At 43.7% G+C, this 20,613-nt stretch overlaps 1 protein-coding gene and 1 pseudogene across 1 annotated transcript; both read left to right on the top strand.

Annotated features, from left to right (window-relative positions):
- The first annotated feature begins 1,399 nt into the window (after nt 1-1,399).
- Nucleotides 1,400-9,127, top strand: LOC136530331 (uncharacterized; annotated as a pseudogene).
- A 6,570-nt stretch (nt 9,128-15,697) lies between these two features.
- LOC136530332 (annexin Gh1-like) lies at nt 15,698-19,371 on the top strand. Its single transcript, XM_066523093.1, has 5 exons — nt 15,698-15,901; nt 16,058-16,203; nt 16,372-16,590; nt 17,398-17,610; nt 18,793-19,371. The coding sequence occupies exons 1-5, from the start codon at nt 15,826-15,828 to the stop codon at nt 19,081-19,083; spliced, it is 945 nt and encodes a 314-aa protein (XP_066379190.1). The 5' UTR covers nt 15,698-15,825; the 3' UTR covers nt 19,084-19,371.
- Nucleotides 19,372-20,613: the final 1,242 nt, after the last annotated feature.

Below are 20,613 nucleotides of genomic sequence, written 5' to 3'. Positions count from 1 at the left end.
CAGGAACCCCAAAATCCACCGCACTCCTCTCCCCTGACGCACACCACGCCGCCACCCGAAGCCAATCGAAGAAAAAAAAATAGCGTCGCCCTGCACACGCCCTCACACGAGCGGCCTGCCTGCCGCCGTCGGCTGGCCACCGGCCACCGGCCCCTCTCAACGGTGCCCCCAAATCTCCTCTGCGCGGTCAGTCTGCGGGCCGGCGAGCTCAGGTCGGCCCCTCCCGGCGGCGACCTCAGCTCTCGCCCGCTCCCCACCGGCGACCACAGCTCGGCCGGCGACCTCAGCTCGACGTCGTCTCCAGGTAGCTCGCCATTCCCTCCGCCCACCTCAGCCCCACCGGGTTCCTCTGCACCCACACCCCTACCCCTCTGTGTTCCTGTCCTCTGCACTGCCGCCACAGGCAGATCTCCCCCCTGCCTCGCTCTGCACAGCAGATCCAAAGAAGGGAGCCGCCATCTCCATCTGCACTTGTATGGCATCTCCGTCTGCACTTGTATTTGCTGTTGTTGTATTCGGTAGATCCCAAGAGGGCCTCCAAAGCCATCTGATTTGCTAGCTGCTAGTACTACTTCACTAATCAGGTTCATGAGAATGTAGGATCTCTTCGGACTCTGCAGCTCCGGCTCTCAGGCCATTGCGGCCAAGATTGCATGCTCCTCTGCACACTGGCGGAGGCAAGGGGGCCAGCAGTGGCCACGGCCCCTCCCAAGTTCAGCACTAGATTTTTATAGTCTATAATTTGTGCTTTTGTAAGCTTCAGCTGATCGATGCATACTATAATTGCCTAGTCCAGCAGTATGCTGTAGCTTATATGCTGTAGCTAGTATGCTAGTATGCTGTAGCTTATGCTTTTTTATTTATTTTTGAAGGATGATCCTAATACCTAAAAGAGAGCCATTTCAATTTTTTTTTGAAGGAAGAAAGCCATCAAGGACAAATTAAATGACCCTGACTAGTAAAAAAAAATAGTACTTTTATATCATACAAACTCAGTATATTAAATATATAGTTGATCCCTATATATACTAAGATTAATATACTATGTTATTTATGTTTGGTCATTGTCCAGCCCCCTCTATACCACAGCTGTTGACATACTTCCCTTCCTAATTACTCGCTAATTCATGGATCTGTGGTTTCCTTTATCCAGCAGGTTATATTCGTGGTTGACTGAGGCGTACAAGAATAAGTTGCTCCTTGGACCTTTGCCCTAACAAAAGCCGTAGCATCTACAGGCGCCTTGTCACCAAGTAGTAGGAGCCAGCTCGTGAATTTGACTCAGGAGTATCAGGTAAAGTGCTCTCTACCACTTCACTACCATTGTTGCTGCTGGTCTTACCCGTGCTTGTTATGCTGGATGCAATTGATGATATATATGCACAATGTGTTGAATTCGATGCAGCTTGTTCTGGTCAGCTTCTAGTTGTCCCTAATAAAGGTTGATGGATAAATCCTGGATTGATGATGATGCTAGGTAAATACAGTAACATAGCAAATACGGAAAGCGGTCTACATAGCAAGAGTGGGCATTTAACATAAAACTTTTATGTAGGCATGGCAAGGCATATTTGCAGGGGGTGAACCGTTTCTTAGCTTTTGCATTTAGTAATGCAGCTGTTGGTAGCAAGATACTTTGTCCTTGTAGAAAGTGTTCCAACTCTTTCTAGAAAGAGGCTAGTGAAATCCGCGAACACTTAATATGTGATGGGTTTCTAAAAGGGTACAGAACATGGAATTTACATGGAGAACCCACCCCTTCTGTGAACCATGGGAACTGTGACAGTGATGGTGATGGTGTTGAGGTTATGGATGAGTCTGATGAAGATGATGATATCTCTGGTTTGCTTAGGGACTTAGCTGGTGGCTTAGACGATAGAGGTGATTTTGAGGACAACAGTCCTGATCTAGATCCTTGTGAGGACCTAGTTGCTATTCGAAAGTTGGTCGAAGAAAATAGCAAAGAACTGTTCCCTAGTTGCAAGAAATATACCCAACTCCGATTTCTTATTAGATTACTACACACCAAACTTCTTGGAGGATGGTCTGATAAATCTTTTAACATACTATTAGACCTGCTCAATGATGCATTCCCTGATGGTTCAGCAATAGCAAAAACCTTTCATGAAGCTAAGAAATTGGTGAAATCCATAGGAATTGGGTATATTAGTATTCATGCATGTGAAAACGATTGCATTCTCTATTGGAAGGAGAACATAAATTTGAATGCATGTCCAAAGTGTAAGGCTTCACGGTGGAAATCAAATAGGAAGACTCTAGACGGGAAACATGTATATAATGTTCCCAAGAAGGTTCTTCGCTACTTTCCAATAAAGAAGTGTCTCCAACGGTTATTTCTATCCTCTAAAACAGCAAGCCTCACGAGGTGGCATGATGAAGACCGAAAAAAAGATGGTCTCCTAAGGCATCCTGCAGATTCCCCTCTATGGGAGGACTTCGATAAAAAGCATCCAATCTTCGCTGCAGATAGCCGCAATATTCGTCTTGCATTTGCCACCGATGGCTTCAATCCATTTAGAACCATGAATAACAGCTACAGCATTTGGCCTGGTATTTGTATTCCCTACAATTTCCCACCTTCAATGTGCATGAAGCAATCAAATTTCATCTTGTCTTTTCTGATTCCTGGTAAAGATTCTCCTTGTGGTGATATGGATCTCTATTGTCAGCCACTTGTCAACGACTTGTTAGATATGTTTGAAAATGGTGTTAGAACTTATGATGCTTCTAGGGGTGAGTACTTCCAGTTACGGGCAGCAGTATTATGGACTATTACTGATTTCCCAGGTCTAGGATATCTGTCTGGATCTGTCACATCTGGTGAAGCAGCATGTCCTGATTGCCACTTCTTTACTGATTCACTTAGACTTGGTAATGGTACCAAGACTTGCTATATGGGTCATCGAAGATTCTTGCATGGAGATCACCCATTTAGGTTTGACGCCAATAAATTTGGTGGTAAAACTGAGTTGAGGCCTGCACCTAAACCACTTTCTGGGGAGGAAATTTGGAGTGCACTAAAGAGCTTAGCAATAGTTATGGCAAGGATCCATCTAGGAAAAAACCAGCAAGAAAGAAACGCAAGGAAGGTGAACCATTAGTCATTTTCAAAAGAAGATCTATTTGGTTCAAGCTTCCATATTGGAAAGACTTGATGTTGCGACATAATTTTGACGTTATGCACATAGGCAAAAATGTTAGTGAAAGTTTAGTGAACACATTCTTGGGCACTGCTGGGAAGTCAAAGGATAATTTGAATTCTCGCCTAGATCTTCAAGCTCTAGGTCTTAGAACTGATCTTCACCCAGTTGAAGTAGAGGACCAATTTTATTTACCACCAGCACCATACTCAATGAGTCCCGATGAGATGAAGTTATTTTGTCAAGTACTAAAAGGGGTGAAGTTTCCTGATGGTTATGCATCTGATATACGACATAATGTACATGTCAATGAGAGGAAGGTATTTGGGCTTAAGAGTCATGAGAACCACATTATTCTACAACACTTGCTACCACTTGCTGTGAGAAAAATACTACCAGAAATAGTCAGTGCTGGAGTGATTCGTATATGTAACTTCTTTAAGAAACTTTCTGCCCCTATCATTCGAATAAGTGATATGGAAAGTCTAGAGGCTGACATAGCTGAAACCTTGAGCCTTCTTGAGACTATATTCCTTCCATCTTTTTTTGACATTATGGTACACTTGATGGTACATCTTCCTGCCCAAGCAAAAATAGCTGGTCCAGTCCATTTTCGCAGCATGTGGCCCGTGGAGAGGTAACTATCTTAGGCCCTGTGTCTTGCTGAATATGTATACAAACCTACTAGTTATATGGCATTATCAATTAATGTGCCTATTATTTATGTGTATAGGTGTCTCATGAGATTAAAGGGTTCTGTACGTACAAAAAGTCATCCCGAGGGATCAATTATGGAGTGGTCTAATTTCACTGGGTGCCTTACACTTTGTTCTCGCTATCTATATGGTGTGGGGCAATTTGGCCGTCAATCTAGAATAGATGAAGATAACAGTACACCTCCTTTCTTCCGTAGCATTGGTCAAGGTTTTGGCTGGAAAATGCACATTTAGTTTGGACCACAAGACATGGGTGCAAGCTCATAGATATGTTTTGTTCAACTATGACAACATTGCGCCTTACTTGGAGTAAGTTATCAAAATCATTTACATCATATAATCAAATTCACCTACATTCTAAAGTCACAATAATTAACCTTTGCAGTAAGCATGATCAATCTCTTTCCTCTATTGGCCATCGAAATAAACGGGACATCAACCGCATGCGTCATGAATCCTTTCATGAGTGGTTTAGGTTGCATGTAAGTGAAACTAAAACTTAGGGCTTGTTATTTGTGATTGATTTTACGTATTTTAATAGTAGTCTTTCATTATCACAGGTGGGAGAACTGTGTGAGGAAGCACCAGATGAGATAAAAATTTTGGCCAAGGGGCCAATGTTGAATGCACGCAAGTACAATAGCTATAGTATTAATGGATTCTGTTTCCACACAGAATCCTATGATGAGGGAAGACCTATTCAAAATAGTGGTGTTGCTGTAGTCGCTGAGGCAACAACCTTTGATAGTGGCAATAATGATGACAGTACAGTAATAAAAAATGCCTATTATGGAATTATAAAGGAAATTGTTGAACTAAATTATCATCACAAAGGAAATGTGGTTCGTTTCAAGTGTGCTTGGGTTGACAACCGTGTGCAGGACAAATGGGTAAAAACTGATAATTTGGGGGTTACATCTGTTAACTTTAAGCATTTGTTCAATATGGGCAAAAAGATATCAGATGAACCTTTCATTTTAGCCTCACAAGCAATCCAAGTATACTATGTTCCTGAAGCAATTGATAATGAGTGGGCTGCTGTTAGACAATCAAAACCAAGAGATGTGTATGACTTAGATAATTTAGAGAATGAGCACATGGATAATGATAATGGATTAGCTTGGCCATTGCATGATCTAAGTGCAAATGTGACAGTGGATATTGTAAATGGGGTGGTCCCTTCTGTTAGAACTGATATAGATGGAACACTTGTTGTTCCCCAAAAGACTAAAAAAAAGCCTACAAAGTAAGTGTTGTTTAAGTGCTGATGCTACTGATTTTGGTTATTGATTGTTTTATTGATCCCCCTTCCATAGGCTGCTGATATTTGGGTCTTTTTTTCAGGAAAACAAATGGCAAGCGCAAGAGGAAATAGTAACAAGGGCCACCTAACCGTGTATGAGCAGGAGAGAGATGAACAGATAGCAGTCAACAACGAGTTTCTAGCATCGCTTGGTCTCCCTGCTATGAATATGTGCAATGAACCTAACAAAAGAAGAAAGGTCATCTCTTATTTAGATTGTTCTACCGCAATGAGTTTGCTGATATTTAATACTGCTGATATTTACACAAATTGTTCTACTACTTCCTTTTAGAGAACTCATAACATAAGTGTTGAAGCAAGAGTTCACAATCTACGACCAAGGACACAAACAAGCCATGCAACACTTGCGAATGAGCAAGTTGAAGAAGATTTAGCTGAAGAAGATTTAGATCAGGAAGATTTAGCTGAAGATGATTGGGAATGTGAATCAACGGGAGATTTCTTAAGTGATAATGAAGGTCTTGTATATCCTGTAAAATTTTCTCAAATTATTTACAACAGATTTTCATTGTGCCTGCATCTAATTTCTCAAGTTACTTGTAGCAGATTTTCACAGCAATACACAAGGGAAGAGGAATGGAAGAGGTATCAGTAAATTGGACGAAGTCTTTGCAAGGAAACCTGGGATGCCTCTAAATCAAAGTTATGGTCAATGAATATGGTCAGCCCATTGGTGAGAATGCTAGGAGGTTTTCTGGTGCTGTTGGGATCCGTGTGAGACAGAAAATATCAATTGCCTATGCTGATTGGAGGCTTGTTGAACCTGAGATAAAGGATGCAGTATGGGCAAACATAAAGGTATTTTTTGGTTGTGCTGATTGTCTTGTTGTACATTGAATTATTATTACTCTATAAGCACTCATTTGCTACTTTTCTGTACACATTAGGAATTCTATGATATTGATGATAAAGCCTTTAACTGGTTTTTGACTGCTGCTGGAAAGAAATGGAAGGATTTTAAAGCAAACCTGAAGAAGAAGTTTTTTAAAGGCAAAATAACAGAAGAACAAATAAGAAAACAACAAGGTGATAGGCTGAATGATGATGATTGGAAGTTTCTCAAAAATCATTGGACAACTCCAGAATCTGAAGTAAGTAAACTACTCCTAGTTACTGCTTTGTTCAAGAAAAAACAACATCTAGTTGCTGCTTGTTGATTGCTGGTTATAGCCATCTTTGCTGCTTCCTGTGTTGCTGCTTGCTAGTTACAACTTGCTGGTTGCTGACAAAGCCATTTCTATCATAGACTCGCTCAGAAATTGCCAAAGCCAACCGTGCAAAGTTGTCCATACATCATACAACTGGTAGCAAGAGCTTTGCTTGTAACAGGCATGAATTGGTATGTCAAACTATTATCTACCTGGTATGTCAAACTATAATAGGCATGCTACCTTTCTTGAGTACTAAAACTGAAACACTTGTAGGCTAATGAACTTGGGCGCCCTCCTCGAAGGGATGAACTATATATCAAAACACATACAAGGAAAAATGGAATCCCATCGAGGAATGCAGAACCAATTATTGTAAGTTTTTCCTTGAACAAGTATCACTGTCTGAAATGTTGGTTTTGGCAAATTAATAATGATATTTTGTTTGTGCAGAATAAACTTAAATCTGTTATTGAAGCTCAGCCTGAATTGACAGAGAGAACCATCCAAGAAGGCGATGCATTTGCCATTGCTTGTGGAAAAAAGGAACCGAAAGGGCGTGTTCGGGTTTTAGGTCTAGGACCAACTCCCCAAACTATTGGTGCACCAGGAGTGAAGGGCTACACACCAACAAGGGTTCAAATGCAAGTTCTAGAGTGTAAGAGGAAAGAAAGTCAGCAAGCAGCTCTAGAACAACGCATAGCAGAATTAGAAGCTGAATTGGCGCGTGAAAGGTTGGCACGTGAAAGGTCAAGTATGGAAAATGTCTCTCAGAATGGCTCTAACTCACGACACCATGGGGTAAATTATTTGTACATCCTCTGAATTGAATTATTAATCCATCAATAGCTAGTTTGCTTTATCTGGTGCTATATCTATACTCTGATTTGTACATCCTCTATACTTTAGCTGTTTGCTTCTGGTGCTATATATATAATTTAGGCTAACTGAAAAGTGACTGTAGTCTTTTATACTTAATTTTAGTCACCATAACTGCACAGTGACACTTGGACTTCATTTGTCCTGAGTACTTACTGTACTACTTTGCGTGGCCTGAGCATGGCAGTTGTTGATTGTAATTAACCACATGAACTCTTTTGTTACTAGGAGAGTTTATATGATTGAGATAAGTTGACTTGCTTAATATGTCACAGAAGTTTTTTCCTAAGTTCTTATGTTGTCCCAGAATGGCTCTAACATCCCACTTTTTTGCTTACAGAGCCCAAGATCTGAAGAAAATTATGTCCAGACAAATCATGCTCCTGAATTTCTTGAAGATGGTGCCTATGCAGATAACTCTAATGAGTATGAATATGTGCTTGTGCGTAGGACCAACTTAGCCTCACCAGTCCAGCAGCCCCACCGATCGAGCAGCTCCCCATTTGTGCAGCCCAACACCTTTCCTGCAGCCTCATTTATGCAGCGCCCTCACTCTAGCCCCATTCCTACAGCCACAGACGTTCAGCCACCTCAGTCTAACCCCATTCCTACAGCCCCAGTTGTCCAGTCCCCTCAGTCTAGCCCTGACGGTGCAGCCCCATCAAGGAATGGTGATGCAAATCGCATCTCACATGCTGACCTTGTAATGTTCTCATTGTTTTTCATTTTTTTTGCTTATAGTCCAATGGTGATTTTTTAATGAATACAATTCTCATAAGTACATTGTTTGTTTCAGTGTGGCAACGAAGTTATACTATATGCACTCCAAAGAGATGAACCTGTGGCCAAGGGAATAGTTATTTCAGTAAATCCTAGCACCATGTGTGCAGGCCACACTCTTGGAAGGAAACACTGTGAAGTTGTTATCAGGTATGTGATGAAAAGGGAAGCAAAGGTACCTCGTCCATATCCTGGTGTGCAAGACATGGCTGATGCTAAGGACCTGTCAATTGCATGGCCATATAACAGGGTAACAAACAACACTTGTCATTGTTTGTCGTTTTCATATGTAATGAGTGCCCAGATTTTCTAATTGTTGATATTTCTAACAGCTCAAGGTCAGCAAGACTAAAAAATCATCCCATGGAACAGGTGTGCTATTCTGAATTTTTCCATCTACATGTCATTTAGGAGATCATACATCTTGCATGAAACTATGAACCTTTGTACATATGAAAATGAAAATGACATGATCTAGCAATCTGAAACTTTGCCCAAAATGACATGATCTAGCAAGCATGCTGATTGTGTGAATGGAAAACTAGAGTATAGTTGTACCTCCTACATGTTAGTGCTTGGTGACTGGTGCCCCTTCCAAGCATGCTGACATGATCTAACCAACATGCAGTGGTGCTTCGATGTTTCTTTTATGTGTGCATCTTGCTGATTTTCAGATGGTCTGTGATAACCTAAACCAATTTCTATAGAAACAACTATTGCTGCCATGTTGTAGAAGAGTCATATGGAGAACTGCTATTATTTATCTAAATATTTTCAGAAATTCTAAATTCCAGAAGAACAATTCCTTTATTTAGTAGATGTGATCCCTGCTGTATGCCTGAGTAGATGTGATCCCTCCATGTTGTGGCTGTGTGCATAGTGCCTGCTAGGTTGAAACCATAGTCAATGTATTGTCTGGTGGCTGTGAAATGAAATCTGAAATTAATATGCATCATAAATGAATTTTCATTCCATGAATACCAATTGTGCTGCTTGCTGCCTTGTGCTGGGTGCTTGTGCCTCCAGCTGACTGGTGCCTTTTATGAAGTTTTTGGTTGAGTTTTCTTTATGAATTTCAACTTTTATTTACAGGTGGTGGGAGGAAATAGCTGGAAGTAGAGTGCAGCCACTGATTGGATCAAAGTGCTCATGATGACGTGTTTTGAACATCCTAGCTATAGATGAAAACATTTGTTTGGACTTACTAGAGGTGGATCATTTTGTAAAGTGTGGAAGCAAACTATGAGATATGGGTTGTGGAACCGTATCTCTAGTACGTCTACCATTTTGGCCAAACTTGTTTCATCTTAGCTTTTGTTTGCCATGAATTGTGTGTAAAATGGCATGACAAATTATGATGGATTTAATATAACTTGTGAGCTCTTTCTGGTCTAGCTTATGTGTTTCATGACAGTGTTATTTGAATGTATGAGATGCTACTGTTGATTGTATGATTAAAATATAAACAGTAGCACATAATATTATATGTTAATTATTTGTATGCATAGTGATGGACAGTGGGTCGCTATAAATATATATCATCAGGCGGTGCGTCGTTATAAGTTTATAAACCACGTCAGAAGATCTGTCGTTATATCTTTTGCATATCGTTAGACGGTCCGACGTTAAAAGTCGGTCCGACGTTAAAAGTTTTTAACGTCGCCAGTATCAACGACTCATATATGTGTCGTTATAAGTTTATAACGACCGACCGTAAGATGCTGAAACGGTTTATAACGACCCACCGACCGACGCTGAATCTGGGCTGTGGTATAGTGCATATATTTTGCAAATGCAAATACACATATACCAAAACACCATACACCCATGATTCCACATGATTAGAGACAATGCAAGCACATCTACGCAGATAGATTGGAGGAGGGGAGGGACCATTACCTCGAGGAAGCTTCGGGAGATGAGATTCGGGCACCTAGGGGCCGTGGGGGAGACGAACAGAGAGCAGAGCCGATGCTTTCAGAATGGAGAGAGGAAGAAGAAGGGGGTTGCGGCGCGGCTTCAAGAGTTCAGACCTCGGCGTTGAGTCGGGCCACGCCGAGTCTGGTGGCTCGGCGTTAAGTGACCCCGCGCTGAGCTATTGGGCTACGAAGCGTTGTTGGGCCGCCTGGGCCGCGTGCCGGATGGTGCCAATAGCTTGGCGTGTAGTCCCACCGCGCCGAGGTTGGGCCTGTGGCGTTGGCTGACACAACGCCGACGTGTCGGACCCCATGCGTCACCGTGTCGCCATCGACCGGGGTCGTCCGTGACGTGGCAAGACCTCGGCGTCGTGTCAGTCAACGCCGACCCTTATACCTTGGCGTCATGTTCTAAGACGCCTAAAAAATGGTCTATTTTCAGCAAACGTTTTGGCATAGGTCTTTTTATAAAAAATATTTTCAAAAGGGACCAAAGTGCAAAAATTTCACGCTCTGGCACGGGTCGTCGGTGTACTCTGGCTTTCAGCACTGGTAGTGCTGCAGGCGCGTGGGACGTGGACCGCTAGTGCGTGCGGAATGGGGACAGCGAGCGCACCTTCCGACGCACGGAACGGCTCCAAACACACAACCGCACTCGTTCGTGGCCTCCTCCGCCTGCTCGAAGAAGATAGGATGAAGATGAAAGGCTGACGCGTGGGGTCCACCTATAAGAGGGGTAAAAGGGTCATTTGAAGCTCCGGTTACCGGAAAAGTTAACGGCAGTGGCATATAGAGGTCGAAAAAATTAAAGGGATGGTCGAGAGGGAATTTAAACTTTTTCGGTGGCTAATAAGAAAGCTGCATCTTTTATAATAGCTGATGGGACAGAAAGCGGATAGAAACGGATGAGAAAACCCCTCTTGTTTCCGTTTTTATAACTTATTTTGGCTAAAAAGGATTCGGAGAAAAGCCGGGATTATAAAAATAGAATCGGACATGCGGACATCTGGAAACGAACAAGCACGGAAAGCTGAAAAATTAAGTTAGGAAACCATGTCATCAATTTTGTTCAGTGCAGTGTACGTTTGGCAAAATAGAGTCTTCTACTGAATTTTTTAAGTTAAATGCACCGTAGATCTATTAAATTTTGGTGGTGTGTCATCTAGATCCATTAACTTTCAAACTGTATTTTTAGATCATTAACTTTTGATTATGTGTCATCCAGGTCCATCAACTTTCAAACTATATTTTTTGGTCCATTAATTTTTGGTGGTGTATCATCCAGGTCCATTAACTTTCAAATTGCATTTTTGGGTCTCTAAACTTTTTAACTGGTTCACCATAGGTCCATGCCTATTCGTTTAGCGAATAGATCGGACATGACACGCCAAATAAGCAGCCACCGTAGAGTAGGTGATGAGTCCATAGCTCCTCAAGATGTTCATAGAGACTTGTCTAGCAAGAATTGAAATGTAGCAGCTGGTAAATCGTTAATATCCTCTGATCTTAAATTTGGGACTATTATTTTTAAGGATAAATATATTATGGACATGGAGAAATTTACAACTGTTGAACTGTCATCTAAGATATTTTATAGAGGTGCCTTATTATTGCGTGGAAAGGAAGAGAAAATGAAGCCAACAAAATATATCACTGCTAATTCTAAAGAGGTGGAGATCATCAATGAAATTTTTCCAACGTGATTAGCATCCTTGCTGTAGTATTTTTATTATTTCCATGCATTAGTTTTCTATCTAGCTGTGACACACGATCTTTTATCTAGCATTTAGCTTTTAGTGCCTACGTGAGTCAAATTGGTGGCTGCGTTTGGACGTGCCGTGCATGTTAGCCGAATCAAGGACTCAGGGTAAATCGGTCCTAGTTGGGCTGATGGAGTTCAAGTTTTGTTTGGGTCAGGTGGCCTGCGTGCCTTACCTGTGGTCTTCGGCCTTGTACCGGGTAGATTAGACTGGATTTTATTGTGGAGTTTATTCCCCGTTGAGCCGCCGCTCGAGAAACCCTAGATGGTGATCCCATCAGGTTCTTCGTATTGAAGATTATCTTCGGATGGTGATCTCGTCTTGTACTCCACGGTGGCTATTTTTTTAGCGTGCCATGTCAGATCTATTCGCTAAATAAAGTTATATGGACCTACTGTGAACCAGTTAAAAAGTTTAGGGACTTAAAAATACAATTTAAAAGTTGATGGACCTAGATGACACACCACCAAAAGTTAATGGACCTAAAAATACAGTTTAAAAGTTGATGGACCGAGATGACACACGACCAAAAGTTAATGAACCTACCGTACATTTAACTCTTTTTTAACACCCTTCTATTTTTTTCTTCTTTTTTCATATTTTTCCTCCTCCTTCTCTCTCCACGTTAACTTCTCCTGTACCACACGGACACACGCCTCCATCCTCCATCCTCCATCATTCCTCTTCGTTGATTTGCGGAAGCCTTCCCATCGCCTCTCTCGTCTCGCCTCCAACTCGCTTCGGTGTGCCCGTGCTTGCACTGAGGAGCCACAGAGGAAGTCTGCACGACAACCGCGCCCGCGTCCGCACTCTGCCTCGCCGGTGCGGCCCGCGTCCGTACTACAGTGGTACCTCACCATCTCGTCACGTGATTGCTCTCCAACCGCGGCGAGCTGCGCTCCGACAACACTTCGTTGTCGTGGGCGACCGCGCTTCGACGACGCCTCGCCGTCGTGGCCTGCACCCATGCTCCACCTTGTTGCCGTGCCTGCGTTTCCTCGTTCGCCCGCTGGTTGTGACAATGGCAAGATGCGCAGTTAAAGATGGCAACGAGGCCCCGATCCCCGATTCCCCGCGGGGAATTCCCCTATTAGAGGACGGTGATAGGATCAATTGACCCCCCACGGGGATTTAAATGGTAGGAAATCAGTCCCCGTCGGGTCTGGCGGGTACGGGGATGGGATCAGTCCCCCCGTCCCCGATCCCCACAAACCCGATCCGCTATCTAAGGCCCATCGGTACTGAAGAAGTAAAAGGCCCGTCTAAAGGCCCAATAGCCAGCCAAGAATATATAATGTGAGCTGTGTAACCCTAACTCTACCGCTCCTCATTTCTTCTCCCCAGCCGCAACTTTGCTTTCTCCACTAGCCGGCTCCCGCACAAGCACAGCGCACACCAGCCGCCGGCGAACTCCACGTCTCCACCAGGCTTTGCTCCCTGTCCGCATACCCACGCGGACATGCCGCCACAGGTACGAGTGAGCTGCCGCGCTCGGCGGTCCTGCCTGCAGTCCGCTCACATCCTAAATCTCTGTCATGGTCCCCATCCAAATCCACAAGGAGTGGGCGCAAGATGGACGTGGTCAGTGGTCAAGACTCAAGAATCAAGATGCTGACTACTGAGAACTGTAGGGAGTGGATAGCCTCGTAGTAGTATACTTTTTTTCTGGCATGTATTTTCTTTGGATCTGAGATGAGAGAACTAGTCTTTTTTAGTATTCTTTCTCTTCGGCATGTATTTTCTTTGGATTTGAAAGAATAGAACTAGCGTATCATTCTTTCTTTGCATTCTATGAGATTAGAAACTGGTTTGATTTTGCCCTTTCTGCTCTAGCAGAGTACACCACGGGGATTAAATCTCCGCACGGGGACGGGGATGGAAAGAAAGTTTCCCCCGTGAGTGTTGACGGGGACGGGGATGGGGAAAGTCTGTCCCCGCGGGGACGGGGATGGGGTGCTAACCCCCGACGGGGAATTCCCCGTTGCCATCTTTATGCGCAGTGCCGAGGGCGCGGTAATAGAGCCCCGTGGCGGGGTGTAGTTAAGCCCGCCGCGGGATCCGCAGGCGCGACGCCGGTGGGAGCCTCCGCCAAGTCGTCAAGGCAGGCAGCGCCGACTCTGAGATCGACGAGCCAAGTAGCGCCAATTCCGTCGGTTAGGGCTAGGAATCAAGAATCTCTTCTTATTTTTCGCTATTTTTCTTTGCACGTTACGGTGGTCCGATGTTAAACTGCTACGATTTATAAGTAGGCACATCCAAAATTGCATACTTGCACGCGCGAGAAAAATCTTGCTGTTGTTTCTCGGCGGGCATGGGGCATATGCAGTGTGATCGCTGGACTGGGCTGGCCAGCCTTCTCACAAAAACATTGTTTATCAGAACCAGCCAGCAGTACTTCTCTCTCACGTAAATGAACCAGCAACGATACGAACCAGCCAAACGAACAGGGCTATGGAGTCCCAAGTGAACGCGGTAACAGTTCAGCTAATAAATAGGCCAGATCATACCAAAAAAGAGGCAGTTTGTTGTATGTCATATAAAGCATGTGGCGCGGTATGCAATCATTTGTTGGAGACTTGGATTTAAACCTCATGTGGCTTATATTTTTGGCGCATTTATTTTACAGTTGTAGGTATTTTTGTCGTTCGGACTTGATGTGCCGGGAAAAAACACAAACGAAATAGGGACGCGATGCAAACTGAAACGTCAGTTGAACGTGGACTGGGAAAGGAAAACAGAACAGGCAAAAAAAAAAAAAAAAAGAGTACGGCAGAAATTGGGAAGCGGACTGAAATATAGATTGAATGCGGCGGACTGGAATACGGATTGAACGTGGACTGGAATATGGATTGAACATAGACCGTAAAATGAATATACAGAAGGAAGAGGTAGAAAAGAAAGTATGGCGAAAAATTTGTCTCTTTATTATTAGGTATAGATATGTCGCTTTTACTCAATATTCGAATAGATATTTGCATCCGACATTCACCGAATCTGATTCATACCATATTCGATACTCATTATTCGTATCCGTTACCGAGACAATCCATATTCGCATATGTATCCAACAGCTATCTGTGTCCGAAACCGAATCCGAACATAAATATGAAAATAAATATGACATCAACGATATCTGTTCGTATCCGATCTGTTTTTATCAAGCCAGCATGAGCTCAGTAATGAAAATTTTATTTTCTCGTATATAATGCATGTATTGCCAAAAAAAATAATGCTGTGTCCCCCCAATGTCGTCAACAAATCAGATGACTGGCAAAAAATCCCTCAAAAAAAATATGACTGGCCAAAACAGAAACTAATAACACCACATAAAGCAACCTACTCTGATATCGATCAGAATGAGCTGTATACGAGGCATGAATACAGCACGCTCGCTGCCTGACTGTTAACCACTAAGGCCAGTAATTCCACATTTCCATTCTGAAAAATCTTTACAGCCTTGACTGATCCTCCCAGTTTTCCACACATAACATACTCCAGTGTGCCCTTGTTTAGTTCTCCAAAAGTGCACTATGCAAAAAGAAAATTTTCCGTCACATCAAACTTATGGTACATGCATGGAGTACTAAATGTAGACGAAATAAAAAACTAATTGCATAGTTTGCTTTAACTTTGCGAGACGAATCTTTTGAGCCTAATTAGTCAATGTTTGGACAATAATTCATAAATACAAACGAAATACTACAGTGAAGAATCGTGCACTATGCAAAATTTGCAGGTGCAAACTTTGCCAAACTAAACGCGCCCTGTGTATTATGGACAAAGAAATTTGGAGTCAAGTTCTACTCCAAATTTCTATTAGCTTCCATTACATAGGAATATATATTAATTTATATTATATAGTATGATCCAGATTAGGTTTTATTCGGCTTACCCCGTATCCGACTTATTCAACTTATTTTCTCAGTCGAAATAATATTTTTTTTCACAGTAATTCAGTCGCAAGAGTATTTTTCCGGTGGTTTGAGCTAAAATTCGGCCGGCCGAATGGTGCACACGCTAGAGGCACTCCCCCAGGTTACCTGTCGCCTTCTCTCCCCCTGCATTTCCGCGCAGGCCTGCTGCGTGCCCCTGCTCCCCCTGTTTCGGCTGTCCCCTCGATCCCGCATCACAGTCACCGGGAATGGCGACGCTCAAGGTCCCAGCCACTGTCCCTCCCGTCGCCGATGACTGCGAGCAGCTCCGCAAGGCATTCCAAGGTCAGTGCCTCCGCTCTTCAAACCTTGTCTCGGCGTGATGCTTGCATTCTCTATTTCTCTTGTCCGCGCGATCCCTGCGAGGCCGCGACGTACGGTCGCGGCGTGACGCGCGATCGTGCGATCTGACGGTGCGTTTGTCTTCCCGCGGGCTTGCAGGGTGGGGCACGAACGAGGCGCTCATCATCTCCATCCTCGGCCACCGCGACGCCGCGCAGCGCCGCGCTATCCGCCGCGCCTACGCCGAGGCCCACGGCGAGGAGCTCCTCCGCTCCATCACGGACGAGATCTCCGGCGACTTCGAGGTAAAGCGAGAGATCCGCCACTGATCATTGCCACATGCGCGGGCATCTCCCTCCGCGCGACCAACCGTCTCCATCCAGATCTCTCTCTCTCTCTCTCTCTCTCTCTCTCTCTCTCTGTCTCTGTGTGTGTGTGTGTGTGTGTGTCTGACCGGGCTGTGATGGGACCAGAGGGCCGTGATCCTGTGGACGCTGGACCCAGCGGAGCGGGACGCGGTGCTGGCCAACGAGGCGGCGCGGAAGTGGCAGCCCGGGAACCGCGTGCTCGTCGAGATCGCCTGCACGCGCACCTCCGCGCAGATCTTCGCGGCCAGGCAGGCGTATCACGAGCGGTTCAAGCGCTCGCTTGAGGAGGACATCGCTGCGCACGTCACTGGGGACTTCCGCAAGGTGATGCGTTCTCGCTCTCGCCTGTTTTCCTTGCCTGTAGAATCAGTCTCGATATCTCGATCTGATATGTCCGTGTGCGGTCTGTTGGAAATTTGGAATTGCTACCTGGTTACCTTGGCCAAGGGTAACTGAATGTGGATCGAACCTTTATCTGTTCATTTTCGTTTCTTGATGTTGATCTAATGTAAGATATCGAGAAGTGAATTTGTGAGTTGAGCTTACGAAGTTGAGAGATGAGTTCAGAATCATTAAATGCAATGCTTATGTTGTTGAATTTTGGCCCACCGTGTAATGAAATGTTAAGTAAGTTGGTGGATCTAAAATATATTCGTTATGAGATTGTTAATTGTCGGATTCAGCTGTCTATCTGGTATCTGCACTCACAGTCATATAGATTGTTCTTTATGAAAAATACATTATATATATGTCTTTTGCCTTTGTTGCATGCTGGTGATCTGTACAATTTAGCACTCCAAGTTGCAGTTTTTTTATCCTCCTCAAGGCAAAGCTCAAATGAAAATTCAGTCTTCCTTCCAAAATCTGATGCCCCCAAACCCACCATTTGTCTTTTCTTGATTTTGTTTGTGTCAATGGTAAAATATGGTTAGGTGTGGATGTATGCAAGATTTGTATTGCTAGGGTCTACTACTTTAGAAGATGGCACACTCATTTTCATATCAATATTCGGGAACCTTATTCTAGTTTTTGCAAGCTCCCTGAGCTTTCAACAAAAGGAAAAAGATTGCGAGAGGGAAACTTGCCAAATTCTGTGACTTAACCTAACCTTTGTTTTGTTCTTCGTTTCAGCTACTGGTGCCACTTGTAAGTACATATCGCTATGATGGACCAGAGGTCAACACAAGGTTGGCACACTCAGAAGCCAAACTACTTCATGAGAAGATCCATCACAAGGTTTACAGTGATGATGAGATCATCAGAATCCTCACCACTAGGAGCAAACCTCAGCTGCTTGCTACATTCAATCATTACAATGATGCATTTGGCCACCGAATCAACAAGGTGCATATCATGTCATAAACTTATCTTGTTGTTTGCTTTATAAAATCGTACAGGATGTGACCTTATTATGCCACATTTGTTCTGCTTATATGTGCTTCTGCATTGCATTACAGTTGAACCAGATTATTCATTTATCAAATGAGTAAGGTGCGTACTGCCATTGCATGCTGTCCCTCATTTACATGTATGATGATCCACATCAATATAAATCGGCCATTCATATTCTGAAGGAAAATAATAAGCTGCATGCTCTTACTAATATACTATCTGTTCTTACACTATCTTATAATACACTTATGAATTCAACCGTCCAACTAGTAAGGAGCATGTGTAACATTGGGTAAGTTGTTCACTCATTTTAGTTTTTGTTCCCATCAAGATCAACCTCTTCCAATAGTTTCTGTTCAGATCCACTTTTGACAATCCATGTTCCTTATGGCTGGATTAGTTGCATTATGTTGCTTTGTCCATAAGATCAATACATTTTGTTGGTCTATTTTCATCCGCAGCTTGTTCTGTTTGGTCTTTGGTACAGAAATTTCATGACACTCTAGCAAAGCTATTCATGTTCAGAACTATATACATCTGCAGTCAAAATTTCTTTTCTAGATCATTTAATGTGTTCATGTTTCCTCAGTCTTTTAAAGAGAATGAGTTTCATATTCATCTGTAGATATATGCATGATCATTTCGAGTCTATATTGAGTGGCAGGACTCCTTCCTAATTTCTGCTAAAATAATTGTTAGCATGATCACTCAGGTCTTTTGCACAGTTCACAAAATCTGGTGCTGGAATTTATGTCTGTGAAAATGGCATTTTTCTTACAGATAATATCATTACTATCTACCACTGCAGAATTACCTTGCCACTTAGATGTTAGAAGGAAGTATTACTCTTATCAATCAGATTTAATGATTGTAGATCGAAAGTTTACTCAGCTCTCAAATGTCATTTAGAACATTGGGGGATGTTGTAAAAGTGCTTTGTTACAGTTCACTTTGATGTTTTGCTGTTGTCAGAGTTCCATTTCTGCACAGTAGTACTCATCATTTGCTTGACCTACCAATGTCCAATTTCACATGTCTCCCTAGTATTATCAACCAAAAAAATTGCATGATGCACCACCTCTTTTCTAGTAATTCCATGATAAGACGCTTTCTAATAACCTCCGTGATTCACAGGATCTGAAGGCTGACCCCAAGGATGAGTACCTCAAAACGCTGCGGGCAATCATCCGGTGCTTCAGTTGCCCCGACAGGTACTTTGAGAAGGTCGCCAGGCAGGCCATAGCGGGCCTAGGCACCGACGAGAATGCCCTGACCAGGGTCATCACAACCCGCGCTGAGGTGGACCTGAAGCTGATTAAGGAGGCGTATCAGAAGAGGAACAGCGTGCCCCTGGAGCGCGCTGTCATGGGGGACACCTCCGGCGACTACGAGAGCATGCTCCTCGCGCTCCTGGGACAGGAGTGATGAGCCGTGGTGCACTGGTGCCTCTCAGACTGGCGCCGTGGTGTCGTTCATGATCATAATAAACCTGGTATGCCTAGCTGTACGTGAGGTTGTTTCTTCGGACTTCGGTCCTGGTACTGTCGCTACAGCTTGCATAGCAGTGGTGATAAATAAGTTACTGTGTTTTCGACGAATGAACTCAATTTTTTAGCTATTTCGTGTGCACCTTGTCGTGGAACCTCTGCATATGTTGGCAGAGACGTTAAAACATCAAGTGAGAAACAGCTCGGGAGCGGACAAGAGCCCTTCGGGTCTCCAGCCATGTGGCCATGACAGTGTCGGCGACTATGGGGGTATAGCTTTGCTTTGTTATCTGCTGCTTCATTGTCCGCAGCTGGCGTGCATATACTGCAACTCGTCTCGTTCGCTGACATTGCCGTAGTGTTGCGACGTGACTTGTTCCGTAGCCGAGAGCCACCTGGGGAAATCAACGACCCTATTCCCCAACGCGCGCGTGCCGCCGCGCACTATTTATCTTCTCCCCTGTTTTCCTACTCTTCATCTTCTTCTCCGCCGTCCCCTCCCCTGCCCACCTCGACCACCGCCTAGGCCGCCAGCGACCTTGCCAGTGACCTTCTGCCCACCAACCACTCCTGCTGGACGAACCCGTCCTCCCCTAACTTCACCGGCGCTCACCCCTGCCCGCCCATCCGGTTATCCTACCCCACGTGGCTCGACAACGCCGCTTCCGCCTCGCTCACCGTCGGCCAACCCGCCACCACCGCCGTGTCACGGCCGCCGGCACCAGCTAGCCAAAATCTATGGCCAGAGACATTCTTGAAGCATCCCGCCACGAACCCTAACCCTAACCACCACCTCCGTCGCCGCCGCCTCGTCCACCTCCATTGCTGCCCCCGCCCCCTTCTTCTCCAGGCGCCGCGTGCGTCGTTAACCTTGCGGGCGCACGCGCACCGAATAAGGATTTGGGAAATGAAGGGGCAATAGCTTCGAGCTAAACTGTCGCGCCCGCGCTCGCTCCAGCGAGGAAGCAACAAGCAAGGTCATCGGCTCATGCGGTAGCTAGTACTCCGGTTTTCTTAACACGTCACACTGATTTTTTCCGAGATCAAACATTACTATTTTTAGTTATCTATTTCAAAAAAATCTTATAGTTTTACAACATATAAATTACTCCCTCCATCCCAAATTGTAAGTTACAATTTTTTAAGAGTCAAAGCATGTTAAGTTTGACCAAATTTATATAATAAAATAATAACATTTATGATATCAACTAAATATTATTAGATTCTTCATTAATTTTTTTTATACTATACTTATTTGATGTTATAAATCTTTGTAATTCTATAATTTTGGTCAAATTTGAGATGCTTTGACCCTTGAGAAAGTTGGAATAACTTATAATTTGGAATAGAGGGAGTATATATTAATGGTCCTAAATCAAATATTGCTATCTTTGACTATCCATTTAAAAAAAAATACAATTTTACAACATATAAATTATATAATACAAAAATATTTCTCATAATAAAT

This window comes from Miscanthus floridulus, unplaced genomic scaffold (genome assembly GCF_019320115.1).
Source record: "Miscanthus floridulus cultivar M001 unplaced genomic scaffold, ASM1932011v1 fs_108_1_2, whole genome shotgun sequence".
Lineage (NCBI taxonomy): Eukaryota > Viridiplantae > Streptophyta > Magnoliopsida > Poales > Poaceae > Miscanthus > Miscanthus floridulus.
Note: the sequence above shows the minus strand (reverse complement) of the source record. Positions and strands in the feature narration are given on the sequence as shown.

Coding starts and splice junctions, on each gene's coding strand:
- LOC136530332 (XM_066523093.1), top strand. CDS start 15,826: ATGGCGACGCTCAAGGTCCCAGCCACTGTCCCTCCCGTCGCCGATGAC. Junction 15,902..16,057: donor GCTCCGCAAGGCATTCCAAG/GTCAGTGCCTCC, acceptor GCGGGCTTGCAG/GGTGGGGCACGAACGAGGCG. Junction 16,591..17,397: donor TCACTGGGGACTTCCGCAAG/GTGATGCGTTCT, acceptor TCTTCGTTTCAG/CTACTGGTGCCACTTGTAAG.